The 16,402-nt window shown below is 42.3% G+C and overlaps 1 protein-coding gene across 2 annotated transcripts in view; it reads left to right on the plus strand.

The window, feature by feature from the left end:
• Nucleotides 1-15,858, plus strand: part of cerkl (CERK like autophagy regulator) — a 29,731-nt gene extending 13,873 nt beyond the window's left edge. For both annotated transcript variants that reach the window (XM_069706915.1, XM_069706916.1), the window contains exons 4-14: nt 4,495-4,626; nt 5,409-5,472; nt 7,454-7,584; nt 7,672-7,746; nt 10,751-10,928; nt 11,182-11,247; nt 12,129-12,160; nt 12,281-12,389; nt 12,486-12,582; nt 14,973-15,169; nt 15,725-15,858. In XM_069706915.1, the coding sequence (XP_069563016.1) occupies nt 4,495-4,626; nt 5,409-5,472; nt 7,454-7,584; nt 7,672-7,746; nt 10,751-10,928; nt 11,182-11,247; nt 12,129-12,160; nt 12,281-12,389; nt 12,486-12,582; nt 14,973-15,169; nt 15,725-15,803 (1,160 nt within the window). In that variant the 3' untranslated portion in view covers nt 15,804-15,858. The remainder of the gene's footprint in view (nt 1-4,494; nt 4,627-5,408; nt 5,473-7,453; nt 7,585-7,671; nt 7,747-10,750; nt 10,929-11,181; nt 11,248-12,128; nt 12,161-12,280; nt 12,390-12,485; nt 12,583-14,972; nt 15,170-15,724) is intronic.
• Nucleotides 15,859-16,402: the final 544 nt, after the last annotated feature.

Consider the following 16,402-nt stretch of genomic DNA (forward strand, 5'->3'; position numbering starts at 1 on the left):
CAAAGATTTCATTCTCAAGTGTTGTTTTTTCTGACCAACAGTCTAAAACCCAAAACTGTTTACAGTGATGTAAAACAGATACAAGAAAATGTGTTTAATCTTCTGACTAATTACTTTTCTCCTGTAAAATAACAATTTTATTCTCTAAAATCTGCCGGATCGAAAGGCAACAAACGTTGAGCTGTTATTATTGTCGCCTTCCAGTTTAACAGAGGAGAAGGCTCAGTTGGAAGAGGATGCCGTGCTTTATGGGCCCCTTGTGTGTGTGTGTGTGTGTGTGTGTGTGTGTGTGTGTGTGTGTGTGTGTGTGTGTGTGTGTGTGTGTGTGTGTGTGTGTGTGTGTGTGTGTGTGTGTGTGTGCGCGCAGCTCTGTGTTACATATTAACCGGAGTGTCCGTAAAGTCAGCGCGCGTCTCCATAGCGACCTGATGAGAGAGGCCTGCCTGCCTCTCTTCTCCTCTTTCATATTCAGGTTTGAAGGCTTTATTAGTTTGTCAGGAAACAAACTTTATATCCAGCAGCACACATTCATGCCCACTCAACATAAAGGTCAAACGCCTACACGCTGCCTTTATTTTTAGTACAATTCAAACATCACTTATGAGAAGGGGGAAAAAAAAAAAAAAAAAAAACCTGCCTGGTATCAATTTTAGTTTATCTGTATTTCAGAGAGTTACTGTACTCCACATCAGAGGGAAGTTTAAAGAGCTGTAAACATTCAAACTGCCAACCTCGTGAGGGGACGGCCGCTCGGCGTCCTGCTGGGCCGAATTGACGGGTTGCCATTATTGGACGGATGGTTAGTCGATCCACCACTTTGGTCCACACTTAAATATCTCAACGACTTTTATGTCGATTGGCATTAAATCCATCACAGAGGATGTATCCCGCTGACTTCTCGTAGCTAAATATGGGATGTATTGCAATTAAATCAGATACACGGTCCTCTTCAGGATTATTAATAACATCCTAATCCCTTCATTTCTCATCCAGCAAAATTAATCAGGTCAAATTTACAGTTTGTTTGTCCGGTACCCGTGATTACCTGATAAACAAACAGCATTCCCATCAGACTCCGCTACGCTTTGTGTTAAGTGCTAATTAGCAAATGCTAGCGAGCTAATGTGCCAAACTAAGATGGTAAACCGTTTCCCTGCAGACGATCAGCATGTTTGCTTTGTCACTGAGCGTGTGAGCAGCATTTAGCTGAAGGCACTGCTGTGCCTGAACGCAGCCTCGCAGAGCTGCAATCTGTACTTGCTTATTCTACGGAGACAAATTCAGTTGCTGCATTGCTACTACAGCGCAGTTCAACAAAAAAGTTTGGACGCTGTGTAAAATCGGAATAAAAATATATATACATTTCATTTATTTTATTGTTTTATGAAAGATATATGCTCATTTTGAATGAAAAAAAAGGTGAATTGTACTCAACTGCTTTTTTTTTTTTTGCAGATTCTGCTAAATTCTTTGCCATCAGAGGATGAGGTGTGGTCGGGTTGCTATCTTGAGGCAACGGAAAGCAATTGACCAACAAACACCTGGTCAATGCCGCAATATTGTTATTTCAAGAGCACATTATTATTATTATTAAAGTAACGTGTGGACACTTGCTTGGTAAACGTACAGGGACACAAACATGCAAAAGATTTTTTTTTTTTAAATGAAAAGATGACAGTGTGAAAGAGAAGTGTTCTTTTCTGCCACGTGGCACATCTGCCATCATAATATCGATCCATCGAGGTGAAAGTGCAGCAGGAAATAGAGGCTGATGCGCGCATCAAGGCAGGCGAACCAGGTGCCATGGCGACCAGTGGCAGTGGATCTCTCGTACTAACTGCTGCAGGGATTTCCAGAAGCATCCTTGCTGTGTTTACTTTTACCATCTGAGTGGATTTTCTGTTTCTCTGAAGTTTTTTGGGGGGAGAAAGCTGTTTGTTCCCGCTGGAGTCTGCAGTTCCCAAATCTGTATTGTTGAAGTAGTGACAGACATGAACAAAAAAAGTCTGCATGAAAAAGCTGAACGTGATGATTACTTTCGTTGTTGATTTACAGTTTCGTCTATAAAAATGTCACGTGACGTCTTTAAATGGCTTGCAGACCATGTAGCCTGTGAATGTATTCAGTCTACAGGGACATAAAACAAAAAGCTTTGAGAGAAGCTGAAGCCAGTGAATGTTCGGAAGTTTTGATCACTTATCAGAATTGATGCCATTTAAGTTTTTTCTGTGACGAAATGACGACACGCTGAAAGCTCAGTCGTGCCAAGAGTCTGATAATAATTGATGTTTAAAAGCTTGAACTCGGTGCGACTGTCCGTTGACCTCAGATGGAGTCTGAACAAAAAAACGCTTCCTGTTTTGGTCGACAGCATTCAGCGGCCCGGTCTTAAGTCAGAAATTCAACGCTTCAGCAGCGCCATAGCAACCTGCTGCTGGCCGAGGCCGGGAGATTAGATGACGGATACTTGACCTCTTTACATCTACGTGTCCGTCTGCCTTTTCTTCAAAGAAAAATATCTTTTTTGTATAAAAACTTTTAAACTCACCAAATCTTTGTTCAAATCAACCAAAAAAAAACAACAGAATCCAGCGACAAAACTGAGCGTAAACAGAATTCCTCCAAGAATTTTGGAAAAGCAATCGTTATATTATTCAAAACTTTCTGCTGTTCTCCATCTTTTTCTTCCTTTATCTGATCTCCTGCTCTTTCTCTCTCTCTCTCTTGCTCTTTTTTTCTTTCAGCAGCGCTGTACTCATTAAAGAAACAGTACCAAAAGTTAAACAGCATTAATGTTAATTAATGATAATCTGTATTCTCCTAATATTTTAATGTTTTGTTATTTACCTTTCTAGATTACATTTGTTATTTGATTAACCTCTAATTTATTTAGTATTTAGGCTGAGGGTAAATTGACCTGGGTTACAATGACTCAGGGGAAGCGCATTTCTAACATGAGGAAACAACTCAAGAGCTGCTGTAGTTTGTTTGTATTTGTTCTGCCTGATCTGCATGGTGCTTCAGATGGAGTGGGAATATTTGTGGGTTTAAAAAGGGGGAACTAGTTCTTCGTTCAGTTCCTCTGAATCTGCAGCTGCAGGAACTGTTTGGATGAAGCGGGCTAATACAAAAAGCATCGGATCACAGTGCCAGTTTTGGTGTCAGTGCCTATCTGCGTCCTGGTACTGCTTTTTGTGACCAACTTGGTTAGTTCATCCCAAACCCTCATTACCTCCACGGCTCCTCATACCATCCTGGACCCTGAAGCAAAGGGCAGCTGCAAGCATCTCGTACCAATCTGAAGGATGTGACACTTATAAATCACAGCAGAAATTCAAGTTTTGTTCAGGTTGCTCTCTTAAAATGCTGCAGTGGAGTCGTGTTGGTTCGAGGCCTACATTTTGTCTTTGGGGTGGAGCTTCTGGTGATGGTAGGGGTCCAGCAGAGAGAAGGCATGGCGGAGGTGTCGGGTGGCTCCTCACAGGAGCACAGGAGAACCCGGCCAGAGCGACGGGGTGGAGAGATGGCAGGAGGTGCCCTGTGTGTATGCGTGCGGGGTCATTAACAGGGCGAGGTCACGGCCTTTTGGGAGCAGATTATAGAAAGGAGCTGGATAATGGAGCCGGTGTGTGTGTATTGATCTGAGCTGGTCTTTGGGGATTCATAATGCGGTCTCTAAATCTGCCTAATGATGAGCTTTACAGGGGGCCTCAGAGTGTGTGTATTTTGGAGTCGATACGTATGAAACCACACACACATACACTGTGTCAACCAGTGTTGGAGATGTAAATAATATTCTGAATATGTTGCATCATACAGGACACCTCCACATAACAAATCAGTATCTCCAGACACTCACTGGTTTGAAATTGTGACAAATACAAACTGGTTTCTGATCCAAACTGAAGTCGCAGGCAGGACTTCAAGCCGTAGACGAAGTTTGTAAAGTGGGAGGATAAGAGTGTTGTGATCCGTGTTCATCTGCAGATCTGTATTAATGATTATTTTCCTCATCATTTAGCAATCTGTTGATTATTAATTCAATTAACCCATTAATAACTTAAAATGAAATATTTGTAAGTCTCAAAAAATACCCATCGCAATTACCCAGAACCCAAAGTAACCAAATAGCCACAGACATAGACATAGACATAGACATAGTCAAATAAAATATAATATAATATAATTAAATTGAACCGAATTGCTGTCTAAAAGTAGCATATGGACACTTTTCATTTTTAATTTTAAGGGCAACAATATACACTCAAATAAATTGTCAAAGAGTTCAGGTTTCTGACGGCCCATTAACATTGCACCCAAGACACTGGCTTTTTTTTTCCTTTTCATGTTTCATTTTCATCAAAACCCAAACCTGTAATGGATATGCTGACAGTGTGTGTGTGTGTGTGTGTGTGTGTGTGTGTGTGTGTGTGTGTGTGTGTGTGTGTGTGTGTGTGTGTGTGTGTGTGTGTGTGTGTGTGTGTGTGTGTGTAGGGTTCAGCGTTCGTCCCAGGTATCTAAAGGTGTTCATCAACCCCAGCAGCCACAAGAAGGAGGCCGTTCACATCTACAGAGAACACGTGGCTCCTCTCTTCAGGATGGCCGACGTCCGAACTGAAATCACAGGTCCGTCCGTGCAACGGCTTGTTTACCTACTTAATCACAAATATGGAAATCAGATCAATTTATTATTTTTTGTAATTAGTATTTGTCAATTAGTATTTGTGTATAACAGTAAAACTCTGTGTGGCCCAAACTACTGTTGCAGAGGTTTTAACAGTTATAACTTTATTGATATTACAGAAGACATTATGAAATCTGTGTGTGTGTGTGTGTGTGTGTGTGTGCGTCTGTGTGTGTGGAGGAGGACCAAAGGTCAGAGTTAATGGCAGTCTCTGGTCGCTAGGTAACCTGATACAGTGGGCGGAGCTTAGCCCATCTGTTGTGACAGAGGGTAACAACCTGCTCTCTCCTCTCCTCTCCTCTCCTCTCCTCTCCTCTCCTCTCCTCTCCTCTCCTCTCCTCTCCTCTCCTCTCCTCTCCTCTCCTCCCATCTTCTCCTCTCTCCTTCTCTCTCCTCTCTCCTTCTCTCTCCTCTCTCCTCTTCTTGTTTACTCTCCTCTCTTTTCTTTTCTTCTTTCTCCTCCTCTCCTCTTCTCTCGTCCTCTCAGCAGATGGTGTGATATCCGTTGTCCCACTTTTTTTTCTTTTTTTTTTTGGCAGCCTTCAGACACACACACTTGAGTACATGTGACCACACACATGCATGAACACTTTATCTCCGTCCATCTCAATGTCTCTCCATCTGCTTCCCTCTCTTTTTTCACTTTCTCCCTGTCTTTACCTCTTTCTCTCTCTGTCTTTCTGTATCTCTCTCTCTGTCTGTCTCTGTCTGTCTGTCTCTCCAGTAACAGAGAGGAAAGGTCACGCTCTCTCCGTGATGAAGGAATGCAAACTGGATGAATATGATGGGTCAGTGGTCTGCCTCTCACTCCTGTGTTTTTAAGATGATTGGGAACCTGCAGCTCTTTTCCCACCAAAGTCAGCAGAAATCATTGAGTAAAATGACGCATAAAATGTTTATTTTAATATTCTGATGTTATTCTTTTTACTTAAATTAAATAATATGATGTTTAGTCGTCTTTAGTCTCTCACAATACACATTGTTATGTAATACATATCATTATTATATTTGCCACACAACTAGACTCTTAATTTACCTTAATTTTTTGTAAAGTATTGTGAAGCTTAAAAGTTATATTACTGTACCATAAAAACTGCAGTTAGGGTAGGAGTTTCTTATTTGTTGTGTTTTGGTGGCACTAATGATGTTTGGAAAATGTGTGTTTCTTGAGGAAAATGGGATTGTTTTTGCCAAATTAATAATCTTATTTATTTTTTAAGAAATCTGCATTTCACTTTAAACAGAGTTGGAGACTTTTTACTGAAGCGAATCGAGGACAAACTGTCACAGGCAGATTTTTATCAGCTGTAGCCAACTAGCAAATTAATGTGAGTTTAATACTTCGTCCGGCTGCATTTGTGCACTTGATGGCCGCTTACATGATCTCATGCTGAAGTAGGCTAAAGCGAATCAGATCAAGGCTAAAAGTCGGCATCCTATCATGTACAACATATATAATGGATTTAAAATAAGTACAACTTAAGTTGCACTGCACTGAAAAGTCCCTTTAATTCCCAGTGGAAAAATAACATGATGTTAAAGATGAACGAGGGGAAAAAGGTCCAGCGATGACATCAGAGTTAACATGTTTAATCTGTGACATTATTGACACGTCGACATCAGACTGAACTGAAGCAGATCGTTAAAACAGCAGTTTACAGTCAGAGGCTGACACTAAAACACACTGACCCAGACAGATCTCTCACACACACATACACACACATTTAAGCACACACAGGTGAGATGAAACACAGACTGAACTCATGTTATTATTAAAGTGAGAGTCACTTTTTATGCTCATGAAAGAAATAGAAAAACAGCAACAAGTACAAGTCCAGAAATACTCATCGTCAAACTCTCATCACTCTATCTGTGAGGGTCCGTGTGTGTGTGTGTGTGTGTGTGTGTGTGTGTGTGTGTGTGTGTGTGTGTGTGTGTGTGTGTGTGTGTGTGTGTGTGTGTGTGTGTGTGTGTGTGTGTGTGTGTGTGTGTGTGTGTGTGTGTGTGTGTGTGTGTGTGTGTGTGTGTGTGTGTGAGCAGCTTTTGAGCTCAGCCCTCATAAAGCTTAATGTGCTTAGAGAAGATTAGCTCAGCGTTGCTAAGCTAGCTGCTGAGAGTGTGTGTGTGTGCGTGCGCGCGCGTTCGTGCGTGCGTATGTGTGTGTGTGTGTGTGTGTGTGTGAGGCTGCACTGGTGAGGATTTGGTTGAAACCTACATTTGCCAATTAGGCTGGCTGTCACCGTGGCGACCGGAGCTCCAGGTAATCCCATCCACAGGGGGAGGGGGAGGGGGCGGAGTCTGTGCCCACCTTCCATTTACTGCAAAACAGGAACACCGAAGATGAACCTTCTTACTTTTCTTTAATAAAAGTAACGACACACAAACAAACAAAAAATATCCCCCACCTGTTCAATATCAGAAAAATCCAAACATTCAATGATGTTTTATACCAATCAGAGAGTAGAAGTTAGAAAACTCACATTTTTAGGTTCAACTGTTCTACATGAATGTTGTCAAAATTTTAAATTCTAATATAAATTGAAACACAAGACTACACTTCCAGTGCTGCTGTTGTTGTAATAATTATAATTATAAATCATAAATCGCTTTCACTGGTATTCCTGTTAGCCATCAGAAATTCCAAGATCACCCAAATGTCTTCCAAAAGCTCAGAGTAGTTTGTTCCTGGGTGACCGAGACGTCCGTCTCTACCTGCCCGTCCACCTGTCCACCTGCCCTGACACCAGCCCATTTCCACCTGTCCATCAGGATCGTGTGTGTTGGTGGGGACGGCTCGGTGGCGGAGCTGTGTCACGCTCTGGTCCTCAGAGCTCAACTGGATGCAGATTCTCCGGAAAAACCGGTGAAACCAGTGCTGCCACTGGGAATCATCCCTGCCGGTGAGAGAGAGGATATTCTCATCCAGATGATGAAACTGCTGGACAGCGTGCGATGTGCTTTTATTAACTGTGTATCTATTTCTACAGGTTCCACAGATGTGGTTTCCTGTTCTGTTCATGGAGTCAGAGATCCAGTCACCGCAGCCCTGCACATCGTCTTAGGTAGGATCTATTTGTTCTAGATCTGTCGTCCGATCACTCAAAGCCCAGTCAGACTGGCTGTGGTGGGTTCAAACTTCTCCGAATCTATAGTCGTGTTGTCCTGGATGGGTTCTGCGTGTTCTATATCTTGAAAGGGGGGTTCACAGGAAACCAATCAGGAGCTTGTGTTCTTGCCCAGCTTCGATGTGATTGGCTGACGGTCCTTCAGAGCGGCAGCAGGGTACAGAATTTGAGAACAAACAAACCAGCAGACAGACGGTGTTGACTGGACTCTGGAGGGAGGGAGCAGACAGATGTCTAACAGCAGGATCACTTTCACTCTAAATCACAGCTTTACACTGCTCACCGTTGCCCCACCCCCTTTCACCTCTGCCCACCTCCTCCCAGGTAAACCTGCCGGCCAATCAGCCGGCAGCAGGGCGGGTTGCTGTGTGTTTGAATGACTGGTTTTGGGGTTGCGGTAAGATGGTGGTTCATCATAACTAATTAATACTGGGAGCTGTGTGTGTGTGTGTGTGTGTGTGTGTGTGTGTGTGTGTGTGTGTGTGTGTGTGTGTGTGTGTGTGTGTGTGTGTGTGTGTGTGTGTGTGTGTGTGTGTGTGTGTGTGTGTGTGTGTGTGTGTGTGTGTGTGTGTGTGTGTGTGTGACAGATGGGAGTATTCAGTGGCAGTAACAGGACTGATTCCTGAACAATAGAAAACAGTTAAAATTCCCAGGCAGGAAGCTGTTCCCACGGACGCCTGGTGACTACAGGTACGCTCCTCTGTTCACAGCACGGCCCAGGTGAACATACCCACAGTGACCCGATATATGATATGATCTCAATGCAGTCAGTTAACTGCTAATTGAGCCTGAAGCATCACTACTGTTGCTACGGTTACTAAGCTGGTTCACAGAGCCCCGGCACCAGTATAAACTAGTGGTTTAGCTGTTGACCTCAATCTACTTATGTTGGAGGATTAAAGGTACCATTGATGAGGACACTGAGGTCACATCCTTGACCTACACTTGAGCTATATTCTTCAAAAACAAAGCCCCAAGTTTATTTTTACACTGTAACACTTCCCTGTGTTTTATAACTACAGTGGTTGTGCCAAAGACAAGTGACCGACAGCAATCAGGGGAGAAAAACAGTTTTAAACAGGACTGATGGAGAAAGAGGAGTATATGAATTGTTGTGGTTTATCGTGGACATAGTTTGAAGTTGTTGACGTAGTCAGTTGGTTTTTAAATTTGTGTTAAAAGACTGGAGTGTCCTGACTGAAATTAACAGAATTTTATAAAAATCCAGCCGAAGGAACTTGAACACAGATGTTCGGTCACCAGCGGCTGTTTTAGTTGAACTTTTGTTGCCAGTAGCAACCTAAAATATAAATAAATATTAAATCAAGACTAACGGTGGATTAGTTGACAAACAGAAAATAGTGATTTTTTTTTTGTTGATTTTTTTATTTATGATTCAAACGCTCTACTATATTTTGTTGTTGTTTAGTTTATAAATAAGTGTTAGTTAAATCTCAGTGACACACTGACCATCTCAGCTCTAATCCTGCACAACACACACAGACACACAAACACACTGACAATAAGCCATATGGTGAGGAAATCAGATTCTGTCCAGAGAGACAGACAGGCAGGCAGGCAGACAGACAGGTGGGGAGATAGCAGTTCAGTAGGTTACAGCAGGTATGTGGCCAGATGGCACGCTGTGTGTGTGTGTGTGTGTGTGTGTGTGTGTGTGTGTGTGTGTGTGTGTGTGTGTGTGTGTGTGTGTGTGTGTGTGTGTGTGTGTGTGTGTGTGTGTGTGTGTGTGTGTGTGTGTGTGTGTCTCCGTTGGAAAGCTGATCGAGCATCTCACTGAACGGTCCTGATGGTGAAATCAGGTATTTTTTTTCATTCCAGTCACTTCTCTGGTTCGTGCTGCGTTCACAGGCCGTTGGAAAATAAACAGTAAACAGTGATGGATGCAGCAGACATGTTTCCAGCTGGGTCGTCCCGCACATTGAAGAATTCGAGGTGAAGATTTTGTGATAGCGGAGGAGCTCGTTGGATTTGAACAAGATCAAGACTTTACAGAATTATGAAGAGAAACCCAAAACTTGTTTCTTGAGCGAGCACTTGGCTGCGTCAGATCATTACTCGTCATTATCCGGTCAAAAGGTTCACTTCAGGTTTCACGTCAGCTTTTAGACTAACGCTCTCCCGTTATCCTCAAGCACTCTTTGACGCCTACTGTTGCTGTTACCAAACAACTCTGTCTTTAATTCCCCTGTCATTATTCCGCATTATTCCTGAAGGCCTGGTCTTTGCCGGGGATGGCGAGAACTTGTGCATCTCCTCATCGTCAAACAAGACACACATCCAAACGCTGGACGGATACACAGAAAGACCAAACCACAGACACACCACTTTAACTGGAGCAGAAACTGGTCACTGTACTGCAAGTTTATACATATTAACACAAACGCACTCCCCTGACCTCTTTCTGTCGCCCATATTTGGACTGCTGCTTCTCATGAATATTAATGAGCTTCTTCCATGTGAGCACTTGGCCTTCTTAAAGGCTGTATGCTTGTGTGTGTGTGCGTGTGTGTGTGTGTGTGTGTGTGTGTGTGTGTGTGTGTGTGTGTGTGTGTGTGTGTGTGTGTGTGTGTGTGTGTGTGTGTGTGTGTGTGTGTGTGTGTGTGTGTGTGTGTGTGTGTGTGTGTGTGTGTGTGTGTGTGTGTGTGTGTGTGTGTGTGTGTGTGTGTGTGTGTGTGTGTGTGTATAATTGTATTTCTTACATTGTGGGGACATAAATCCGTTTGCAAAGTCACATTATGGGGATCTGCCTGATGGAGACAAAAAGAAAGTCCCCATAAGGAAAATTATTCCATTTCAGGGTGAAGTCCACATAATGGCCATGTAATGTCCTCTGAAGTGCCGTAAACACGCCCGTGTGTGTGAAGGCCTCGACATGTTTCTGATGACTTCCTCGTTGAACAGGAATCTTTTCTGCCTGCAGGTCGCCGGCAGCAGGTGGACATGTGCAGCTTCTCGTCTCTCGGTCAGCTGGTGCGTTTCGGTTTCTCTGCCATGTTCGGTTTCGGCGGGCGGAGCTTAGCGCGGGCGGAGAAGAAGAGGTGGATGCCATCGTCAAGGCGACGAGAGTACGCTCTGGTGAAGACGCTGGCTAGACTGAGGTGACATCACAGTAGTTTTTTTTGTTGTTGTTTTTTTTACAAAGTTAGACTCAAAATTTGAGTCTATTTCAATCAAAATAACTCATATTTAAATTTAATAACTTTTTCACTGAGAGTACATTTCCAAGCCAGCAGTTTATTTGATGGATTTTCCTGCTAAACTTTAGCATGTTTGCACTGCTGTGTCTCAGAGCTGCCAACGAGGCTACAGACTGTTAATCTGGCTTCTCATTTCTTTTTCTGCCTCCCTCAGACCAGAAGACTGTCAACTGTCTTTTTTACCAGCGAAGAAGTCAGACACCGATTTGTTTGGACATCGGTGAGAAACACACACACACACACACACACACACACACACACACACACACACACACACACACACACATGTGTTGTGTGTAGACAGTACATTTGATCCTTTCCTTGGACCAGCAGGAATGAAAAGACGCAGTATGTTACACACACTGACAATGTCGTTGTCGAGTTTGGTTGCGCGAAGCTTTGACTCGAGAGGAGTGTTACACTTTCAGACACAAACACAAACGCACGCGAACTAACAGCTCAGTTTGGCTCCTTAATCAGAGAATTGATTTAAATTTACCCATTAAAATGTAGCATTATGGATGTACATTAATTCACATTCTTTATAATATTTTTTTTTACATTTTTATCATGACTTGGCTTTTTGTGATTCTAACAGCAAAGCAAAATATGCAGCTGTAAACATCCTTCAGTTGATCAGTGGAGATAATATTACTAATACTGTGGTGATGGAGTACAACTAGACATGAACAGGAAAGAAGTTGAATGAAGTTAAAGTACAATATATATATCAAAAACACACATATTAGCCCTGATTTAATAGTTGTGCCTATCGGAGCCAAATGGAAAGTCTAAAATAAACTATAATTATTGACAGTGCAAGAAAAACATAAAACCTTGTTTGAGGTTTTTGATTGACTACTTGGCTAGTTACTAATGAATCCCATCGGGGTTTTTTTTTATTATTTACTTTATTTACTTTTTACACCTGTTTACTTGTAGTACATGAATGATACGTTTGTGTACGTTTATGCCCGTTAAATACTAAATAGACTCATTTTTGTGATTCATTTCAGTATCGTTTCATTTGAAGTCATATCAAACTGCCTAAAAAGTTCAAACTTATTAACTTAACTAAAAATTTGATCTCCTGTTCCTCAGAGGCCAGGAGCAAGACCAGGAACCGGAGTCGGGTGAGTGGCGTCCTTGTCTGTCTATACATGGACACTTGTGGACAGAACATATGGTTCTGATTTCTGTGACTGTCAGGTGCCTCCGTCTTTATTTTGTCTCTCTGCGATTGGCCGGTGCAGAGGGTGAGGAGTCCTGGATGACCAATCAGGGCCTGTATCTGAGCATCAGCATCATGTCCATCCCCTGTCTGAGTCCGCACACGCCTCGAGGACTGGCCCCGAACACCAGGTACACGGTGGATTCCTCCGAACGCACCGCGCTGCTGGTCAGTTCATCACGTTCCCGCTCCTTCTGACATTCGTCTCCACTTCCTGTTTGTGACAGTTTGGCCAATGGCAGCGCGGCGCTGATCGCAGTAGAAAACACTTCCAGATCGGAGTTCATCAAACACCTGAAGAGATACAGCAGCTCTAGCGGACAGGTGAGAGCAGCCGTCAGGTGTTTTATTAACTACAAACCCTTTTTGACCCCTTTATCAGATCTTTATTATGCTCGCCTTCCAGCATTTGCTAACTTAATGCTAAAATATTTCAAGTCAAGTGTGTCTAATCACTTTTTATTGGCAGAAAAGTCGGAATATTATGGGAAATGTAAATCGCTCCAAATTCTAAAGGGGATCGAATATTGGAGTTACATTTGCTAGGTGACGAGAAACAATGATAATATTGTTTAAATAAGCATCTTCTTTGCTAAATTTACCTGATCAGATTAGAAGATGTTGATATTTTGGTGTGTTCATAAATGGCCTAAATAAAATGAGTAATTACAGGTTTATAGTGGCGTTGATGCGATCAGCTGCTGAGCTGCAGAAACACACAGTTGGTTTTTCAGTGATGCATCTTCACGCACAAACAATCTTTGGCTGAGCACATCTTGCACATGAACCAGAGACGAGACAAACCTTTTGTTTGAGTCAGAAAATGAACCTGTTATTGAGCTACAACTGATCCAGTCTGTTGACGAGGTTGATGTTTGTCCTGCTAACCAGCAGCAGCCACAGTTACCTTCGGCTTAGGAGAGAAAGTCATTATTATGGGAACCTCCAGGTATTCTGCCAAGTAGAAACCGGATCCCACCCAGAACCATCCTGAATGTTGGTTGTGTTCAGATAAATTCTCCTTTAGCCGTCTTAAGTCGTGACCTCGCCATCTTAAAGCTCCACCGCTCCAAGAGAGAGGAAAACTAGTTAGATAAGAGGGAAGATTAGCCTGGTTCGGCATGTCCTGGTCTGGCCTGAGAGACTGCACACTAACCCACTTACTAAATATACGGAGAGCGCGGCGTTCACCGTCCTGCAGAGTAAACAAGCTGTTTACTGACTGACCCACATCCTGATAGCCTCCATCCGGAGGGAGAGATGGACATCTCCAAGGCAAACACCACAAGACGGGGGCCTCCAGGTGGAGCAGCCGACACGTAACCATGACGATCTGAGTCGCGCCGTCGAACCTCACCTGTCGGTTGAAGTGCTTAAAAAAAACCATATTTGATCAGAGAGCAGAGTCACAAACATCCTCTGGTCCTCTGTCCTTTAAGAGAGTCGGACATCTCTTCCAATGTTACAGTCATTTCAGTACAAGATCCTCCGTGTGATTTTCCCTAAATATTATTTCTATGATCAGGGATAGAAACACAATGAGGGCATTATAAAAAAATAATGTACAAATACATGCAAAGTTTATGAATAAATATATGGTAATGAGGACATGTAGAATGATATGTTGGGATAATGTAGATTTGGTTTGTTAATATTGAATCAGCATTTAGTTGATGCGGAGCTACAACCAGTTATTTTCATTATGGATTAATCAGGTGGATAATTTTGCAACTCAATCCATTTACTGTCTGAGATATAAAACATTTCATCTGATTTCATAAACGTCTGTGTAGTTTGATTTTCTTTGTGATTAAAATATGTTTTGTATCATTTTTGGAATATTAATTTGTAAAGTTATCAAGTTATTGAAGTAAACAGTGTAATACTTCCCTCTGAAGTTCAAAGTGCCATGAAATGGAAATACCTGAATAAAGTAAATCATGATAATAATAAATATAATATAATCCACCTCTGGTTGGTTGTGTGGCAGGTGATTCTTTAAGAACAGCTTTATTTTAAGAAACAAAGAGCAAACCTGAATGAAAGTGCAGCAGACATCCGTCCGTCTGTCTGTCTGTCTGTCTGTCCCTGTGTCCATGCGTCGGCTGGTCTTTGCTGCCCCCTGTTGGAGTTTCATGGTGCTACAGCAGAATAAAGAGTAAAGACAGTAAACAGGAAGAAACCCAGTCACTGCTGCACATTAACAAGGTGCTTAACAAGGATCTTAATGAGGCTTTCTGTGCTCCTCAGCTCTGAGAGACTGAGACACACACACACACACACACACACACACACACACACACACACACACACACACACACACACACACACACACACACACACACTTTTATAACCTGGTGTAGATTAAACCTGAACACACACCAACCCATGGGAACACTAAAATGTAGGTCCTCAGGGGAGGAGCCGGGGTATTAGAGTTCAGGTTAGAATTAGATGAAGGTTAGGCACTCAGTTGTGATGTTTGAGGTTTGGTTAAAGGGCCTAGTAAATGCATTATATCAATGAAAGTGAGATAGTAAATCTAACCTGTAGCCTCAAACCAAATCAAACTGCCCTGTAAAGTTGTGAGGATCAGACGAAACGTCATCACGTGTGTTTGTCCTCTTAAATATGGTTACGAAGCAAAATTGCTCCTCTAAACTATAGAAAGACGTGCACACATCACGATCTGACCTGTAAATGTTTGTCCACAGTTCAGCTTCTCCTTCGTGGAGGCCCACACAGTGTCAGCGGTGAGGATCCGCCCCCGCTCGCTGTTTGTCTGTTCGGAGGAGGAGAGCGAGGAGGAGAGCGACTCCAAAACCACACCCATCATTCAATCAGAGGGAGTCGCCTTCCCCTGGAACATCGACGGAGAGCTGGTGGAGATCAATAACGAAGTTCTCGTCAGGTAATAATACATCCCGATAAATAATTACAATAATTGAACAAGTTTGTATTATTAGACTGAACTAAACTTGACTAATTTCAAAGTTCAGTAATTGTCAAGTTAATCAATAATTAAACTATCAGCCTCTGTTAGGAGAAATAAGAGGCACCACAAGGCTCTGTGCTGGGTCCTTTACTATTTACTCTCGAATAAACAGACTTGTAATATGCATTTTTATGCAGATGACACAGCCTTGTACGTACGTGCCTCCTCTGCCTTTAATGCTCTTCAGACATCTCTGCATAATCTTAAACTGTAGCTGAATACAGACAAAACAAAATGTGTTTTTATTGTCGAGGACCTTTAATTCCAGTCTGCATCTCCCTGTCATCCCTACGGTTAACGGTGCTGAAACTGAAATTGTCGAGTCTGTGGAACATGAGGAGCAACTGTCACAGAAAGAAAAGATAAAAGTTTCTTATGCAGAGTAAAGGCGGTTTCTGTTTCTTAACATCCACCTGACAGAGTGTTGGTGTGTGTGTGTGTGTGTGTGGTGTGTGTGTGCGGTGCGTTCAGGGTCCACCCGAGACTCATCACTCTGTACGGGGAGGAGGTCGACGAGGCCGAGTCGACCGTATCCTGCAGCTGCATCTGAGAACAACAGAGGGTGCTGCTCTGTGTGTCCAGAGAGCAAGATGCATCACCACGGTAACCACTGGACCACCGTGACTCCAAGTTGCCCTCTCTAGATCAGTATGGTTTCCATGGCGATGTGTACTACGTAGAAGTGTAATTCAAATGAGCAAAATCAGTTTCCTGTCTGATATCATGGCTTTTGAAATTTTTTGAAAGTAACTGCTTCATGATATATTTATTAGTTGTACATCTAACTGATAAAAATGGTTTTTTATTCAAATTCATGTTTACATTTTACTATATTTTACTTACCAACTCCTCTCAGATGATTTGACCTGAATCTTTTTTTGTAGCGTTTTATTTTTTTATCACAAGTTTCATTTTATCCCATCCACTTTTTCTGGTTCGGCTGCAGAAACAAAATATATATTTTTTAATTTGTTTATGTTCAAAGTAAAACTTTTTTTAATTGTCTAAATATTTAGTTGAGTCTTTTTGTTCAGACGATGTTGCTTTAACCCAACCAGACTGGATGAGTTCTTCTTTTTTTTTTTTTGCAAAAGTTTTATATTAAAATACAACAGGGCTGTTTTTCTTACAAGGATTTTTTTTTTGTAA

This window comes from Brachyistius frenatus, unplaced genomic scaffold (genome assembly GCF_029030835.1).
Source record: "Brachyistius frenatus isolate BFR_SWC_R1_liver_20210118 unplaced genomic scaffold, ASM2903083v1 Contig_66, whole genome shotgun sequence".
Taxonomy (NCBI): domain Eukaryota; kingdom Metazoa; phylum Chordata; class Actinopteri; family Embiotocidae; genus Brachyistius; species Brachyistius frenatus.